This window comes from Bos taurus, chromosome 2, assembly GCF_002263795.3.
Source record: "Bos taurus isolate L1 Dominette 01449 registration number 42190680 breed Hereford chromosome 2, ARS-UCD2.0, whole genome shotgun sequence".
In the NCBI taxonomy this organism is placed as follows: domain Eukaryota; kingdom Metazoa; phylum Chordata; class Mammalia; order Artiodactyla; family Bovidae; genus Bos; species Bos taurus.
The window spans coordinates 73,404,263-73,423,090 of NC_037329.1; the positions used below are offsets into that span (position 1 = coordinate 73,404,263).

Sequence of the window (18,828 nt, forward strand, 5' to 3'; positions counted from 1 at the left end):
CGCTGAGGAAGGCTTTCTTATCTCTTCTTGCTGTTCTTTGGAACTCTGCATTCAGATGTTTATATCTTTCCTTTTCTCCTTTGCTTTTCACTTCTCTTCTTTTCACAGCTATTTGTAAGGCCTCCCCAGATAGCCATTTTGCTTTTTTGCATTTCTTTTCTATGGGAATGGTCTTGATCCCTGTCTCCTGTACAATGTCATGAACCTCCTTCCATAGTTCATCAGGCACTCTATCTATCAGATCTAGGCCCTTAAATCTATTTCTCACTTCCACTGTATAATCATAAGGGATTTGATTTAGGTCATATCTGAATGGTCTAGTGGTTTTCCCTACTTTCTTCAATTTAAGTCCTAATTTGGCAATAAGGAGTTCATGGTCTGAGCCACAGTCAGCTCCTGGTCTTGTTTTTGCTGACTGTATAGAGCCTCTCCATCTTTGGCTGCAAAGAACATAATCAATTTTATTTCGGTGTTGACCATCTGGTGATGTCCATGTATAGAGTCTTCTCTTGTATTGTTGGAAGAGGGTGTTTTTTATGACCAGTGCATTTTCTTGGCAAAACTCTATTAGTCTTTGCCCTGCTTCATTCTGTATTCCAAGGCCAAATTTGCCTGTTACTCCAGGTGTTTCTTGACTTCCTACTTTTGCATTCCAGTCCCCTATAATGAAAAGGACATCTTTTTTGGGTGTTAGTTCTAAAAGGTCTTGTAGGTCTTCATAGACCCGTTCAACTTCAGCTTCTTCAGCGTTACTGGTTGGGGTATAGACTTGGATTACTGTGACATTAAATGGTTTGCCTTGGAAATGAACAGAGATCATTCTGTTGTTTTTGAGATTGCATCCAAGTACTGCATTTTGGACTCTTTTGTTGACCATCATGGCCACTCCATTTCTTCTGAGGGATTCCTGCCCACAGTAGTAGATATAATGGTCATCTGAGTTAAATTCACCCATTCCAGTCCATTTGAGTTCGCTGATTCCTAGAATGTCAACATTCACTCCTGCCATCTCTTGTTTGACCACTTCCAATTTGCCTTGATTCATGGACCTGACATTCCAGGTTCCTATGCAATATTGCTCTTTACCGCATCGGACCTTACTTCTATCACCAGTCACATCCACAGCTGGGTATTGTTTTCTTTGGCTCCATCCCTTCTTTCTTTCTTGAGTTATTTCTCCACTGATCTCCAGTAGCATAATGGGAACTTACTGACCTGGGGAGTTTCTGTTTCAGTATTCTATAATTTTGCCTTTTCATACTGTTCATGGGGTTCTCAAGGCAAGAATACTGAAGTGGTTTGCCATTCCCCTCTCCAGTGGACCACATTCTGTCAGATCTCTCTACCATGACCCGCCTGTCTTGGGTTGCCCCACGGGCATGGCTTAGTTTCATTGAGTTAGACAAGGCTGTGGTCGTAGTGTGATTAGATTGACTAGTTTTCTGTGAGTATGGTTTCAGTGTGTCTGCCCTCTGATGTCCTCTTGCAACACCTACCATCTTACTTGGGTTTCTCTTACCTTGGGCGTGGGGTATCTCTTCACAGCTGCTCCAGCAAAGCGCAGCCATTGCTCCTTACCTTGGACGAGGGATATCTCCTCACCACTGCCCTTCCTGACCTTCAATGTGGGCAGTATAATTATACTATCAAAGTATAGTTCACTTATTATATTAACTGCAAGTATATAATTTAATAATTTGGTGATTTTATAGATATCATCCATATAAATTATTATAAAACATTGGCTTTTTCGCTGTGCTGTACATTACGTCTGTTAACTTATCTATTTTATAACTTGTAGTTTGTACCTCTTAATCCTGTCTGTATTTGCCCCTCCCCCACCTCTCAACCATCTTATCATTTATAAGATAAAAATAGTATCAGATTTGCATAAGTCCTTCATGTAAAGTTTTAGATCCTTCATGTAAAGTTTTAGAATAACATGTGGGACAAAGCAAACAATAAGGTATCATTTAGTTGATATAAGTAATCATTTAAATTCATTTGGAGTCCACCCTACACACACATATCTGTAGGGTTGTTGTTGTTTAGTTGTTAAGTCATGTTGTGTGAGTCTTTGTAACCACATGGACCGTAGCTAGCCAGGCTCATCTGTTCATGGGATTCTCCAGGCAAGAATACTGGAGTGGGTTGCCATTTCCTGCTCCAATCTGTAGGGTACATGTATGGAATTTGGTCAGACAAAAAGTCTTGCCTCAAGGAAGGAGAATGGAGGAAAAGTGTTAGTTGAGAAGAGAAACTTCACACTCGAAATGCTTAAAAATTCATATGATCTTAAAAAATGCAATACAATCCTACAGGGATGTTAAACTTAAAAAAAAAAAAGTACAAAGAGAAAATTTTTACTCTTAATCCATCCTATTGTTCCAGTCCTGCATAACTTTTATTTTTCCCGAGTATTTTTTGCAGAGACGAATGTTTTTCCAAAGATTGGAATCCGCATACCCTTCAGGACTGAAGCATCTTCCTACCAACTGCTGTAGGACAAAACACCTTGTACAGTCAGCCCTCTGAATCTGTGGTTTCACATGGGCAGATTTAACCAAACCCAGAGAGAAAATACTGAATTCCAGAGTTATGAAAAGTAAAACTTTAATTTTCTGTGTACTGGGAACTATTTACACATTATTTTAAACAACTATTTACATAACACATTTTATTAGATATTACAAGTAACCTCAGTAACCTCCGGAGAAGGCAGTGGCACCCCACTCCAGTACTCTTGCCTGGAAAATCCCATGGGCGGAGGAGCCTGGTGGGCTGCAGTCCATGGGGTCGCGAAGAGTCAGACACGACGGAGCAATTTGACTTTCACTTTTCACTTTCATGCATTGGAGAAGGAAATGGCAACCCACTCCAGTGTTCTTGCCTGGAGAATCCCAGGGACGGAGGAGCCTGGTTGGCTGCCGTCTATGGGGTCGCACAGAGTCGGATACGACTGAAGTGACTTAGCAGCAGCAGCAGCAGCAGTAACCTCAGATACAGCAGATGACACCACCCTTATGGCAGAAAGTGAAGAGGAACTGAAGAGCCTCTTGATGACAGTGAAAGAGGAGTGAAAAAGCTGGCTTAAACTCAACATTCAAAAAAAGATCATGGCACCTGGTCCCATTACATCATGGCAAATAGGGGAAACAATGGAAAGAGTGACAGACTTTATTTTCTTGGGCTCCAAAAATCACTGCAGATGGTGACTGCAGCCATGAAATTAAAAGATGCTTGTTCCTTGGAAGAAAAGCTATGACCAACCTAGACAGCATATTGAAAAGCTGAGACATTACTTTGCCAACAAAGGTCCATCTAGTCAAAGCTGTTTTTTCCAGTAGTCATGAATGGATGTGAAAGTTGGACCATACAGAAATCTGAGCGCTGAAGAATTTAAGTTTTTGAACTGTGGTGTTGGAGAAGACTCTTGAGAGTCCCTTGGACTGCAAGGAGATCCAATCAGTCAATCTTAAAGAAAATGAGTCCTGAATATTGACTGGAAGAATTCATGCTGAAGCAGAAACTCCAATACTTTGGCCACCTGATGCGAAGAACTGACTTAATGGGAAAAGACCCTTATTGAAGGCAGGAGGAGAAGGGGAAGAGAGAGGATGATGGTCGGATGGCACTACCGACTGGCTGGACAGGGCGTCTGAGCAAGCTCCGGCAGTTGGTGATGTATAAGGAAGCCTGATGTGCTGCAGTCCACGGGGTCGCAAACAGTCGGACACGACTGAGCGACTGAACTTAACATGATTTCATATAAGAGACCTCAGGTTTTGGTATCGTGCACAGCTCCTGGGACCAAACACATAGCATGACACTGACGGAGGAAACGACTAGCTAACAGCAGGATGGTTCCACACTTCTTAGCCCAAGTCCCCACCTCTCTTAGGCCCACGTGCGCCGAGGACCCCTCCCGGGTTGTTTCCAGCGATGCCTGTCGAAGAGCCCCGCCCATCATGCTTTGCCTTCCGGCCAGCGTCTCAGGCATCGCGGCGGACAGCCCGGCTTCCTGGGCGCCGCGGGCCTGGGAGGACCCCAGCGACAGCCTCTGTGTAGGGCCCGGTGGACTCAGCGGCAGCGGCGGTGGCGGCGGGACGTTGCAACTGAAGGCGCAGGTTGTCTCCGGAACGCACTGTGCCGGCCACCCTCGCAGCCCTGGCTGACGGTCGTGCGGCCGGCGCCATGTCTGTGAGCGAGATCTTCGTGGAGCTGCAGGGCTTTTTGGCTGCCGAGCAGGACATCCGAGAGGCGAGCCCCCGTCTCCCCATATCCCTTCCCCTCTCTTTGCCTAGCTGGGCCGCGACGCCCGGCCCTCCTCCGTCGCTCTGATTCGAGCGGTGGGGAAGCCTCCGGGGGTGGTTCCTACCCTTCTCGTTTGGCTTAGGGCACCTCTTTGCTCCCGCCCCCGATTCTGCTGCCAGGTCCTGGTTCCCTGTGTTCAGGGCTCGGCTCTTCAGCATCACCTACCTTATTTGGGTGTCAGTTTTTCTCATTTTTAATTCATTTTTATGTCGCACCCTCAGCGCGTGGGACTCAGACAACACGTGTTTCTTGTGTGGGTTATTGGTGTCTTAAAAGCACGTGTGACCATTTCTCTTTAAAACTCTACTATGGCTTCTCATTCCACGTAGGATAAAAATCCAGATCCAACTGTGGCCCACGGGTCTCTTCAGTCTCATTTTACTCCTTCTGTTGTATGCTATGGTCACGCTACCTCCCTTTTATTCTTCCAGTTCCCCAAATAGCGTCCTGCCTCGGGACTTTTGCAAGCACTGCTTGCTTTTCCTGGAATGCGTTTCTTTTCCACTCTTTTTTTCTGGTCATCTTCTTGACCTCACAATCAAAAGGATCTTTTTCCTGTTATGTTTACTTATAGTAGCGCATTAATTTGTGCGGTTGTTACTTTTTAAATGCCTCCCGCTTGACGCAACTGCAGGAAAGAAGGGACCATTTGCTTGGTTCCCTAGTCATACAAGTGCTCAGTGAATATTTGTAAAATGAATGAATGAAAAATACTCAGTCCTGTGTTGTGTCTGGACGTTTTTCTCTTTTTGGTTTATGTCTGGATACCTCATCTCCTTCAGTGTTCCAATGGGATATTTGGGGCGAGTGGGTGGCTATTACCGTTTGAAATCTGTATGAGGAATCTCATGTGTTTTAATGACTTCCTGAAGATCTCATAGAGAAGGTAGAAAAGTCAGAATTCAGTTCTGAATAAGTCTTGTGCACCATTTGTGTCATTGTAAAGGTTGATAGTGTTTAAAATGTATGTGAAGGTGTCATAGATCAAATATACTATCTAGTATGTTTGGTTTGAGGCTATGATAATATAATACTTATGTTGAATTTATTTGATATTTTGATCTGATTCTTTCTAGGAAATCCGAAAAGTTGTACAGAGTTTAGAACAAACAGCTCGAGAGATTTTAACTCTACTTCAAGGGGTCCATCAGGGTGCTGGGTTTCAGGACAGTAAGTTCTTTGTTTTGATTTGGAAGGTTTTATCCACTCTGTCAGTCTTTCATCTAAAGAGTTAATTTACAATCAGAAGACATATCAAATCTGTAAGGTTTAACTATGAAAATTGTTCCTCATGTTTTTATGGTGAGTAAAAATTGGAGAAATAAGTGAGTTGATCATTTTATAGGTTTATGGAATTCTCTGTATTTTTGTTGATTTTATGCTTTCACATAGGTTGGATTAGGAATGTTTTCTCTAGTGGTGTAGTTCTGATGATAATTGTGGTAGTTCCATAGTTCTCTTGTGTATATAGCAACTTTTATTTGGCTTTTTCTTAACACCAATCTTTCAGTCATTAAATGTGATTTAGTATGTACTTTTAGATAATAAAATGGCCAGTGTAAAATGTTGTCACAGTGTTTACAGTCAGTCTCTTGAATGGAGATAGAGTATAAGAAGTTTAGAAATGGAATCTCTATTGTAAAAGATAACACAGTTAAAAGAAGTGAAATGTGTTTTCAGATTAAGAATTATTTCATAATGTAGCTAACAGGTGTCAGGGGCAAGTCATTTTTGTGAGAGATAGGGAGTTGGTCAGCCTGATTGAGAATAAAGCTGTTAAAACTTTTTTTTAAAATTTTTGATCACATCGTGTGACATGTGGAATCTTAGTTCCCCAAACAGGGATTGAATCCTTGCACCCTGCAGTGGAAGCATGGAGTGTTAACCACTGAACTTGCAAAGAAGTCCTAAAGCTGCTTTTTGACCAAATATAAGTGCTAAGTGAAGTCGCTCAGTCGTGTCCAACTCTTTGCGAGACCATGGACTGTAGCCTACCAGGCTCCTCCGTCTATGGGATTTTCCAGGCAAGAATACTGGAGTGGGGTGCCATTTCCTTCTCCAGGAGATCTTCCCAAACCCAGGGATTGAACCTGGGTCTCCCGCATTGTAGGCAGATGCTTTACCATCTGAGCCACCAGGGAAGTCCTTGACCAAATATAGGAGCCTTCAAAATCCAATTTTAGGCATCCTTTGGCGACTGACTAGGAAAGGCAGCTTAAAGATTAGTTAATTTAAAACAGTTTGCCAGTGTGTTTCCTGACATACCCCCTTTTAGCAATTTTTTGTTGTTTATTTTTCAGTAGGAAAACTAGATATGAAAGTTTGAGAGCCAGGTTGATAGCAGAGATGCATGCTCTACATTTGCTCATGAGATTTAAAAAAATTGATTTATTTCCAGGTAGACTGCATAGATTGTTAAGCAAGAACTGTGTTTGAAATTTGGTAAGTCTTTCATTACTTCATTTGACTATCTTTTTGTGATCAGTTCCAAAAAGGTGTTTGAAAGCTCGAGAACATTTTGGTACAGTAAAAACACATCTAACGTCTTTGAAGACCAAGTTTCCTGCTGAACAGTATTACAGGTTTGTAAGACAAGTAGCATCTTGTATAACATTAAGTAAAAGAAGGCAAGAGAAAAATTTATGTGGACTAAATGATTGCTTAGATTTAGGTGACAATCCTACTTAGAAGAAACAACAGAGAGGAAAAGGAACTGTTAATAGTGGTAGTATTTTAATGGTGACAAAATTGCTGACTTTCTTTTTCTCCCTTTTACTTTCATAATTTTCTTAAGGAACATGTAATTTTTGCAATGAGAAAGTAATAAAAATAAAATATGTATTATGTGAAGGTCAAAATGGAGAATATTTTTTTAGTTTATTGAAGTTACTTGTAAAGTTGGATGGGCCGAATCTATGCTATTAAGATTATGGAATTAAGTGGCAGTGTATATGTATAAACTGAATATTGAATTTTGCTGCCAAGTAACATATGCAGCTAATATTTTATGCCATTATTTTATTAAATCTACAACACTATTAATTTTAAGAAACAATGTTATGTTTTGTATTATTAGGGAAAAGATTGTTATTATTCATAATTATGAAACATGTTTGTTTAATACTTTAATACTTCCTGATTTCACAGGTTTTAGATTGTTTAATACTTCCTGATTTCACAGGTGTTAAACTGGGAAAAACTGAGTATTGATGAAATATGGTAAATAGGAACCTAAACTTTCTATTTAGACTTGCTTTCTCACTAGAGACAATGTTCTTTTAGGATACGTTAGGGCAAGAAATACTTAAGACAGGTATGTGGGGAGTGGGTAGTGTAACCTCACAAGATTGTTGAAAGATAGGGAGGGGCTGGCAAACTACCGTGACCTTTTATATTTTGTATAAATATATTTATATTTTAAAGAGTTACCTAAGGAAAAAAAAAAGAAATAAGAGTGTGACAGAGACTGAATGTGACCCAGAAAGTCTCAGTCTTAGAAAAGGTTTGCTGACCCCTGCTGTAAGGTTAATAGTGGGCGCTTAGAGAATAGAACAGTAGAATTGGCAGGGTCTTTAGAGAGCATGGAGTTTGGCGTTCACATACAGGCTGCCCTCTGGCTGATTTGGCCCTCAAAATGTTTGGTTTGACCTAGGTTGTGTTGAAAGATGTTTTTGAATTTGTTGCCACATTTGAAAATCAGGAGGCATAGCATAAACATCAAGGGGTTATAAAATTTCTTTTTTCTTTTTCAGTCTCCTCGCTCACTTTAACTACTGTATTCCCAACGTTTTAAGGTCACCTGTTTAGTGACGGTAGTTCTTTCTCATGTGTGTGAAGCTGGAGTTTCTTTTTCTTTTTTTTTTGGAGTTTCTTGATACCCTGCATTCAGTTCAGAGTGTAGGACTGAGATGCTGAGGCTGATGTACGTTGCAGTTCTCATCAATTTGCATTTGCCAGCATTTATTTTTCTCAGAGCAGTATCATTGTTCACCGATTAAACTTCTAAAGCACAGTTGCTCTTGTCTATAACATTTGGTTGTAAATTTTTGCATTCATCAGAATTGGACTGTGCTTCTTATATATTAAAATTATAATAAATAATTGTTATAAATTTGGACTGGCAAAATGTACACTAAATCCATCTATATATAATACTTAAATGTTGTATTGTTCTTAACACATTTTATATTTTGGAGTTTCACATAAGGTTTTATTTGAAAAAGGGTCCCGTGCCTCATGTGTTTGGCTGTGATTGTCCTGTGCCTATCTTTTCTAACACCTGGTCCCTTGCACTCACTGCAGGTTTCACGAGCACTGGAGGTTTGTGCTGCAGCGCTTGGTCTTCTTGGCAGCGTTTGTTGTGTACTTGGAGTCCGAAACCCTAGTGACCCGAGAAGCGGTTACAGAGATCCTAGGCAGTGAGTGTCCTCAGTCGTGTCCATCCACATGATCGGTTTAATTTTTGGTGGGAGGGGCTTTCTGTTTATGGAAACAAATGAGAACTAAGTGGAAAACTGGTTTCTTGGACAGATGAAAACTAAAAATATGTAGGGGCTTGCTCTGTGTACTTGGGTGTTTCTTTTAGTTTTTAAAAATTTTAAGTCTACAGAAAAGTTGAAAGTGAACACCTGCTTACTCCCACTGAGATCCTCTGCTTGTTCACGTTTTGCCCTGTCTGTGTAGTCTCCTCACTGTGTGTTGGGGGCATGTTTGAACTGTTTGGAAGTCAGGTGTAGATCCCGTGACTTCTTAAATGTTTCAACGCATACCTTCTAAAAGCTATTCTCATGCATAACAGGATACTATTCTTGGTGGTATTACTTTAAGAAAAACGAAATGAAAGACTGAACTTTGCTTGAGAGCTCAAAGATTCCACAGTGAGGTCTGTTACCAAGGATATGTCTACATTTAAAAGATAGTTTTGAAAGACTCCTATTTTTACTTTGAGAGAAATTGTACTTGTGTATATGTGTGTGTATTTAAAAAAAATTTTAGGTGTAAGTTACGTTTCCATCATGACCCTGTCTTTACCGTGTCACATTTTTCAGTTGAGCCTGATCGGGAGAAGGGATTTCACTTGGATGTGGAAGATTATCTCTCAGGAGTTCTCATTCTCGCTAGTGAACTGGTAAGAAGCTTAGTGATTTGCCATTTGCTCTTTTTGATCTTTCCACATCATTGTCAGTTTTTTTAAATGGGTACAAAAATTCAGATGTCCCATTCTTTTCTAAGCCATCTGTCGGTCACAGGGTAGTCATTGACTGCGTACTGTGTGTGTTAATGTTTTGCTGGGATGGCAATTCAGACAATGAGGTGGCCTTGCACACTTGATATTATGCGATTTAAAAAGATGAGAACAACTTCTTCCTTTCAGAGCAGTGGCACAGTATATATTCCTGGTAACTGTTCCTTTATATAGTTGTTTTGGGGAACAATTAACTATAGAACTTTTACTAGTTGTTATTGTCTTTTACCCCTTAATTCCACTCCAAGAAATTGTCCTATAAAAATAAATCAAAAGCAGAAGAAAGCTGTTATAAAGGAATTTACTCTAACCCTATTTATGAGAAGTCGGGAGACCACAGAAACTCCATCAAAAGGGGAATGATTTCTTAAGTTTTAAGTAAGTAAGTAATACCGAGCAGTTGTCAAAACTGTAATTATGAGGGATAGTGTGGACAAGTCATGTGGCGCACCGGCCTCGTGGCTGTGACTTGGAGGAAGAGCCCTGCTGTGACGTTCCTCTTCTGTCCCACAGTCGAGGTTGTCTGTCAACAGTGTGACTGCCGGAGACTACTCCCGGCCCCTGCACATCTCCACCTTCATCAACGAGCTGGACTCCGGCTTCCGCCTCCTCAACCTCAAAAACGATTCCCTGAGGAAGCGCTACGATGGCCTGAAGTATGACGTGAAGAAAGTGGAGGAGGTAGTCTACGACCTCTCCATCCGGGGTTTCAACAAGGAGACGGCAGCAGCCTGCGTGGAGAAGTAGGGGGCTCCCCCCCAGCCCTGCTAACTCCAGTGGTGCCCACCAGGCCCAGCCCAGCGCCTCCCATGATAGTTAGAATGTCCCGTCGCTAAACACCGCGCTTCATTTTCTTAACCGGTTGTGTGGTGTATCAGAGTTGAAACACTTTTTAGGGGGTGACAGAATAGCCTTTACAAAGACAGGTTTTTCTTTGTTGTTTTCAGTGAATTTGCTCTGTAACTCAGTATACTTCAGTTTTGTCAGAAAACGTACATGTTGATCTCTTGGTAAAGTTCTTTTCTTGCTTACCCTGATGCTGTCGATGTGCTGATTGAGAACTTCATTGTCTTGTTTGTGATTCTTCCAGGAGTGATCCTTGTGTTTTCTATTTCCACATTAGCCATCCATATCCAGGTGTGGCCTGGATACAGTGTAAAAACAGATAATTAAACGGATGGTTGCCAAGTGAAGGACAACTTATTTTATATTTTCCTTCCTTATTTTAAGCCTTGTGAGTAAATCAGGTGTTGAATTTTTTTGCAAGGCAAGTATAGTCCCAGGGTTCTATCTCACTGCCATCAAAATATCAGAGATTAAACTTCAAAGACAAGTTCAACAGGTTATTTTGGACAGTTTGGTAATAAGGATTGAGTAGCATCATCTGGCTATGTTTACCAGGTGGGGAGTAGGGGTAGGGTTCTAAAACACCCATTTTCTGATGTTGCCTTAACATTCTGATGTTGCAGAATTAAACATCTTCTCCACATGCATCTTAAACATTTCATATATTTCTGAGTGTGAAACCTCTTACCTAATGGCCAGGTAGACCTGTAGGTCTGGGAGTGTGCAGCCTCTCAGTCAATTAATTCTCAACACCCTGACAGGTGATATTCTGAGAGAAGAATGCTGTGCTTTGTCTGGAAGAAAGAGAAAACCTTGAATTAAAAGGCAAAAAGTAGCTGACGTGGTCATATTTTTAAGAATAAACAATCCTCTCAGGTTGTTAATTATTCCAGTTTTGGGCAAGTCACATATATCTTACTGGCACAGCGCCCATCCCCTGCAACCCGCACCCTCCCCATCCCCCATTTTCAGGTAGTACTTGCCATGTAACTTGCTGTTGAATTATGATGACTTAAACCACAGTATCTTGGAGCTCATTGAAAGGAAGGTGCCAGTGTGTCCAGAATAATAGGAACTACTTAGAAGTGTCACCCTCTCATGCCTAATATGAGTTTAGGTTTCCTGTTTGTAAGTAGGATTTTCGGCATGGGCATTGGAGTTGTTATCAGGCTGAGTTAAGGACGGCCAAATTTTCCATTATGAGGAAAAAAGTAGAAATGAGGCATAAATTGCTGTGCATTGTTGGGTTTTAGAACAATTTTCTTGACAGCTCTTTCTGCAAAGAATTTGTGGAAAGAAGAAAGTTGTTGGAGTCTTAAAGTACCTAGGATGGCCATCTAAAATGTGCAGTAATAGCACTGCCTGGATTGAGAGTAAAAGGTTCTGAATTATGTGATCAGACATATGCAGTAAGTTTGATACTAGTTTTCTTTGCTTCTTTAAGTATTGATTCTGCTTGAGAATAGTAAAGTTCTTGGGAGAAGTTTTGGATTTCAGTTTTCACAAATAGATTTTAAGTGGAGGAGCATGTTCTGGTTTTGTACACCATTTGGGGATGTCAAGTGTTATGTGTGATTATTGTGTTGTGTCTGTTGCTGGCTTGTTGTAAAGCAATAAAAACAGTTTCTTTTATTTTTTGGTCTTTTTGTCACTTAGTGTGTTGCCATGAGAACTCTTCTATGTGGACAGTAAGTTCTGAGTGTTTTTTTCTTTTAAAATTTTTTTGCATGCCATTTGGCATATAGGAGCCCGGTTCCCTGACCAGGGATAGAACCCACACCCCCTGAGTTGGAAGTATGTAGTCTTAGCCACAGGACTACTGTGGAAGTCCCAAGTTCTGAATATTTTTGCGGCTGAAGAAGACCAGGGCAATGAGCACACACTACCCTGTGATAGTTAGAAGTCAACAGCACTGAGCTGTGTGCTGTAAGTATAGGTAATGGTGGTGTGCTCTCCCCTGGTTGGGAAATAACAGGTATTTTAACTGAAAATGTTGAGAAGCCTTGGCTGTGGTTTCAGGACACCAGGATTGCTTTTTTTAACTTTAGAAAATCAAGCAGGTTAGAGAAAACAGAGATTAGTGGATGCTTTCTTTACAGATTTATTTATTTATAAGGAGAAGAAAAGAGCTCCATAAATACTTGACAGGATTTGCCCTGCTTTAAACAATGAGTGATGCTTAGGGGAATGTAATAAAGAACAAAAGCTCCTTTGGCTGTGTTTTGAGACCTTCACTTGGCTAAAGAGATGATTCGGATATGGCTCTTTTTGCACTGTTTCATGATTGTGCACTCAGAAGTTACAACTTTCTTCAACTTTCTTCTTTCTTGGTCTAGACTACACTGTTTGTCCCAGGTAGAGCATCACTATCATGCCTCACACCAAGTAAGATTTTTCCCTGAGCCTGAAATAATTTATTTTCTTAGTATTCATTGTAATAAGCATTAAGAGGGCATGTGGAGCTGAGGACAGAGCCCTGGTTACCAGCAAGGGGAGGGGACAGGGAGGCAGAGGAAGTGGAGCCCACGGGAAGATAAAGTGGTCAGAGAGGGTGACAGAACAGGGAGAGTGGCTCATCACAGAAGCTAGGGGAGTAAAGTATCTTAGGTTTTTTAGGTGAGAGATTAAAAATGTACATTTTCACAGCCTGAGCGCCTTGTGACTTTGTCGGGCTTGTGACTTTCCTAAGCTCCACTCATCCTCCAGCCCCCCTGATTTATCTATGACACAATGTGCTTGGGTTCCCCAAAGCGCTCTCCCATTTCCCTCACACCCAGAGTCCTGAACATCTCAATTGGCTGCTCTGTAGGCACCACGAGTCCATGAGCCTTGTGACTTAGGCGAGGCTGGGTGATGCAGAGCACTACAGAGCACGTGTATTTCCCACTCAGGCTCCTCGTCTGTCACAGGTTAGCGGGGGACCCACTCCATGCTGTCCTCACGTAGCTCACTGACAGCAGCTGCCAACTGGACCTTTTGCTAGTTACTTCGGGAGAGTCTTGTCCAAACACGTGCTCCGGTTTGGAAGTGACATGTCATTTTCTCTCATTCACTGGTTAGAACTGTGACCCTGTTCATGCCAAGGGGGCCAGGAAGTGGAATCCCACCTTTGTAGGATAGAGGGTGGAGAGGCAGACAAACTAAATGATGAAAACTGTAGGTGCTGTTCAGCTCCTCTTGTTAGATGATTAAGAGTAGTATTTCTGGTCACACATGCATTTCACTGGGCTTGGAAGGGAGAAGAGATGACACAAGGCCACTTGCTGCCTGGTGGGTGACGGACGAGGGTGGGTCATCTGTAGTCGTCCCCTGTTGTTGAAGGTGTTTCCTGTGTGAAGAGATTCCTCTGGTGTGTGTGTGTTTGTGATTGGGCTTTTGTGTTTTAAATCAAGATTCAGTGAGCTGTAACATGTTCCAAGCAGCATGCTAAAAGTTTTATTCAGATCATCTCATTTCATCCTCTCATCAACCTTATGAGGTTACTACCACATTTCCCCCCATTTGCATGCACGTGTGCTAAGTTGCTTCAGTTGTGTCTGACTCTTTGTGATCCTATGGACTGTAGCCCATCAGGCCTCTCTGTCCAGGGGATTCTCTAGGCAAGAATACTGGAGTGGATTGCCATGTCCTCCTCCAAGGGATCTTCCCCACCCAGGGACTGAACCCGCATCTTTTGCATCTCCTGCACTGCCAGATGGGTTCTTTACCACTAGCACTACCTGGGAAACCCTTTTCCTACTTCAGACCTGGAGATTGGGCTCACAGCGGGCAGTTCCCTGAGTTCACATCTAGAGGAGCTGGGATTCAAATGCAGTTATTCTGCCAGTCCATCCTCACGCACCCTCTCTTCCTTGATGCTCTTGATGGTTACAGTCACCCGATAGCCTGACAAAGCAAAGTCATATCCACAAATCGTTGTGAACGCAGTATGTGTATAGCTTTGGATTATATGTAATTTGTATTAAAATTTCATGTAATATGTGGGAGATTTGGTCTTGCCCTCAAGATTAGGGTCTATTTCAGGGGAAAGGGTGGCTAGAAAATACATTAACAAGTAAGATGAATATTCAACTGAGTGTCTAATTAAAAAATTTTGACAGCTTTATTAAAATACATTTCACATGTAAAATGGACTCATAAGTGAACTATTCAATGATTTGATTTACCAGACAGTGCAAAGATGGTCATAAATCAGTTTTAGAACATTTTTATCTTCCCAAGATATCCCTGTTCCCATTCTCAGCCCCAGGCAGCCACTGGTCTAATTTCTTTCTTTATAAATTTGCCTGTTCTGGATATCTTATTATAAGTGGGATGGTAGAGTATATGGTCCCTCATGTCTTTTCACTTCATGTTAGTAGTTTGTTCCTTTTTATTCCTGAATAGTGTGGATATTCTGGGGCTTCCTAGGTGGCTCAGTGGTAAAGTCTGCCTGCCAGTGCAGGAGACTGTTGTTCGATCTCTGATCCAGGAAGATCCCACATGCCTCAGAGCAGCTAAGCCTGTGTGCCTCAACTACGGAGCCTGAGCTCTAGAGCCTGGGAGCCAAAACCACTGAGCCTGCATGTGCATCTGTTGAAGCCCATGTGTCCTAGATCCTGTGCTCAGCAACAGGAGAAGCCACCAAAGTAATCCTGTGCACTGCAACTAGAGAGCAACCTCTGCTCGCCATGCCTAGAGAAAAGCCCTTGCAGCAACGAAGACAGTAAAAAATAAATTTTAAAAAGTATTAAAAAAAAAAAAAAAGTAAACTTACTGCTGATTGGAGCTACCGGCAGATAGATGCTGTGGACCGGATGCTTTATGTCTCCCCTCAAATTCATATGCAGAATCCTAATCCTCAGTTGATTGATACAGTAAGTCCCCTACATACGAATGGTTTCTGTTCTGAGAGCACGTTTGTAAGTCCAGCAAAGTTAGTCTGGGTACCCAACCAACACAGTCAGCTATGTAGTACTGAACTGTAATAGCTTTATAATCATTTTTCACACAAATACATAAAAAATAAAAAAAAATTTTAATCTTACAGTACAGTTCTTGAAAAGTACAACAGCTGGCATACAGGGGCTGGCATTGAGTAAACAGGCCAGAAGAGTTACCGACTGGAGGAGGGAGAGGAATTGGGAGATGGTAGAGCTGACGGATAGTCAGCAGTAGGAGACGGAGAACGAGCTGCAATTTCACTCATGCCTGATGTTGTTGGCACAGATTCTGGGCTTGAAATAAAGATACTGCACCACTGTACTCTATCAGTACAGTACTATAAAGTACATAAAAACACATCTACCTGATGGCATGTGACAACGCACAGCAGACACAACTAACTTACATGATTGGATGTGTGAATGCAGTTTGAAATCTTTCAAAGTTCACAATTTGAAGGTTTGTATGTAGGGAACTTAACTGTATTTGACGGTGGGCTGGTGGGAGGTGATTAGGTCATGAGGGTGGAGCCCTCATGAGTGTTACTAGTGCCCTTGTAAAAGGGACCCCAAGAGCCTTTCACCCTCTGTTATGTAAGGACACAGCCAGAAGACAACTGGCTATGAACCAGGAATCAGACCCTCACCAGACACTGAAGCTGCCGGCACCTTGACCTTGGACTTCCTGGCCTCCAGAACTGCCAGATGTCAATTTCTGTTTAAGCCACTCAGCCTATGCTATTTTTGTTACCACATCCTGAATGGACTAAGGCAAGGGAAGAGGAGGTGAAAGGAGTCAAAACTTCCTGAGCTGCTAGAAGAACAAACATGGGAATCTTGGAGGTAGCTTCTGGGGGAAGATGTGAAGCTCACTTTTGCAAGTGTTGAGTTGATTATGATGTGGACTGATTGCACAGGGGGCTGTACTTTTTGGCTTAGAATTTAGGGCCCTGTAGATACAGTAGACGTTTGAATCCTCTTCTGTCTGGAAGGAGGCTTCTCTGGTGGCTTAGACAGTAAAGAATCTGCCTGTGATGCAGGAGACCTGGGTTTGATCCCTGAGTCAAGAAGGTCCCCAGGAAAAGGGAATGGATACCCACTCCAGTATTCTTGCCTGGAGAATCCCATGGACAGAGAAGCCTGGCAAGCCGTAATCCATGGGTGCAAAGAGTCGGATACAACTGAGGAACTAACGCATTCACACTTTTCACTTGGAAAGGGGGAGAGGTGTGGGAGAGCACTGGGGAGGTCTGCACTCGGAACTGTCCTAAGGAGCCAGTGTGTGGTTGACAGCATAGAGAGGATGGCCTGTGTTACTCCCTCTGGTTCGGGGCTATCCAGGCAGGAACAGGGTCCAACAGAAATATGACGTACATATATTGCTTCTTCCTATTGCCATGGAAATCCTTTATAAAGACTTTAAAGATTTTGACTGAAGGGAAACGAAACTGAAAATAAGTAGAATCCCCAGACAAGAAAGTTGGGCATGTTAGTTACTTCCTTTGTCACATTTCTTTTTTGGCCATACCACATGGGTTGCAGTATCTTAGTTCCTCAACTAGGGATGGAAGCTTCACCCCCTGCAGTGGAAGCGCAGAGTCCTAAGTACTGAACTGCCAGGGAAGTCCCTTCTTGGTCATTTCTCCTCCTAATTTACCCTGCCCCTTCATGATCTGGTGTCATTTAATGTTAATTAACATTTACCTGCAGCCATCTGCTCTGGCTAGAGTCCTGCATTCATCCATTTCAGCTGTGTGTTTTGGTGACAGAAGGCTGGCCTCACCATCTAGACATGCCAGCTAGACTGGCCAGCCAGCTCTGTTCAGGAGTCAGTAAAGACTCCTTCAGCCTCCTCTGCCTCGTTCCTGTTGTCAAACCTTCCAAGGATGAACTTTCTGCTCATCCTGACAATCGAAGTGAAGCTAGAGTATTTTTCATTCTCATATTTTGAGAAATACAGAGACCAGGGTGTTTGTTTTTGCTTTCTGGGGGATGACTGCAAGATTGTTTAAATCATTCAGGGGTTGTTTGGGGGAGCAGTCAGTGATTTGGGCCGTTCTATTGGGCTTCCTTGGTGGCTCAGAGGTTAAAGCGTCTGCCTGGAATGCGGGAGACCCGAGTTCAATCCCTGGGTTGGGAACATCCCCTGGAGAAGGAAATGGCAACTCACTCCAGTACTCTTGCCTGGAGAATCCTATGGAGGGAGGATCTGGTAGGCTACAGTCCATGGGGTCACAAAGAGTCAGACATGACTGAGCGATTTCACTTTCTTTCTATTGTAATCAAAAGCTATTTAATTAGACCTAAAATTGACACAAGAATATACAGAACTGTACAAAAGAGATCTTCATGACCCACATGATCACGATGGTGTGATCACTGACGTAGAGCCAGACATCCTGGAATGTGAAGTCAAGTGGACCTTAGAAAGCATCACTATGAACAAAGCTAGTGGAGGTGATGGAATTCCAGTTGAGCTATTTCAAATCCTGAAAGATGATGCTGTGAAAGTGCTACACTCAATATGCCAGCAAATTTGGAAAAGTCAGCAGTGGCCACAGGACTGGAAAAGGTCACTTTTCATTCCAATCCCAAAGAAAGGCAATGCCAAAGAATGCTCAAACTACCACACAATTGCACTCATCTCACATGCTAGTAAAGTAATGCTCAAAATTCTCCAAGCCAGGCTTCAGCAATACGTGAACCGTGAACTTCCTGATGTTCAAGCTGGATTTAGAAAAGGCAGAGGAACCAGAGATCAAATTGCCAACATCTGATGGATCATGGAAAAAGCAAGAGAGTTCCAGAAAAACATCTACTTCTGCTTTCTTGACTATGCCAGAGCCTTTGACTGTGTGGATCACAATAAACTGTGGAAAATTCTGAAAGAGATGGGAATACCAGACCACCTGACCTGCCTCTTGAGAAATCTGTATGCAGGTCAGGAAGCAAGAGTTAGAACTGGACATGGAACAACAGACTGGTTCCAAATAGGAAAAGGAGTACGTCAAGGCTGTATATTGTCACCCTGCTTATTTAACTTATATGCAGAGCACATCATAAGAAATGCTGGGCTGGAAGAAGCACAAGCTGGAATCAAGATTGCCGGGAGAAATATCAATAACCTCAGATATGCAGATAACACCACCCTTATGGCAGAAAGTGAAGAGGAACTCAAAAGCCTCTTGATGCAAGTGAAAGAGGAGAGTGAAAAAGTTGGCTTAAAGCTCAACATTCAGAAAACGAAGATCATGGCATCTGGTCCCATCACTTCATGGGAAATAGATGGGGAAACAGTGGAAACAGTGTCAGACTTTATTCTTTGGGGCTCCAAAATCACTGCAGATGGTGACTGCAGCCATGAAATTAAAAGACGCTTACTCCTTGGAAGGAAAGTTATGACCAACCTAGATAGCATATTCAAAAGCAGAGACATCACTTTGCCAACAAAGGTCTGTCTAGTCAAGGCTATGGTTTTTCCAGTGGTCATGTATGGATGTG

The 18,828-nt window shown here is 42.3% G+C and overlaps 1 protein-coding gene across 2 annotated transcripts; it reads left to right on the forward strand.

The window, feature by feature from the left end:
- Positions 1 to 4,062: 4,062 nt before the first annotated feature.
- On the forward strand, positions 4,063 to 12,037 carry TSN (translin). 2 transcript variants are annotated; one of them, NM_001075422.1, is made up of 6 exons: positions 4,098 to 4,260; positions 5,391 to 5,484; positions 6,800 to 6,896; positions 8,617 to 8,732; positions 9,363 to 9,442; positions 10,073 to 12,037. In NM_001075422.1, the coding sequence occupies exons 1-6, from the start codon at positions 4,195 to 4,197 to the stop codon at positions 10,304 to 10,306; spliced, it is 687 nt and encodes a 228-aa protein (NP_001068890.1). In that variant the 5' UTR covers positions 4,098 to 4,194; the 3' UTR covers positions 10,307 to 12,037. The 2 variants fall into 2 exon arrangements, with proteins under 2 accessions (XP_024856242.1, NP_001068890.1); XM_025000474.2 differs by lacking the exon at positions 9,363 to 9,442 and having other exon boundaries at positions 4,063 to 4,260.
- Positions 12,038 to 18,828: the final 6,791 nt, after the last annotated feature.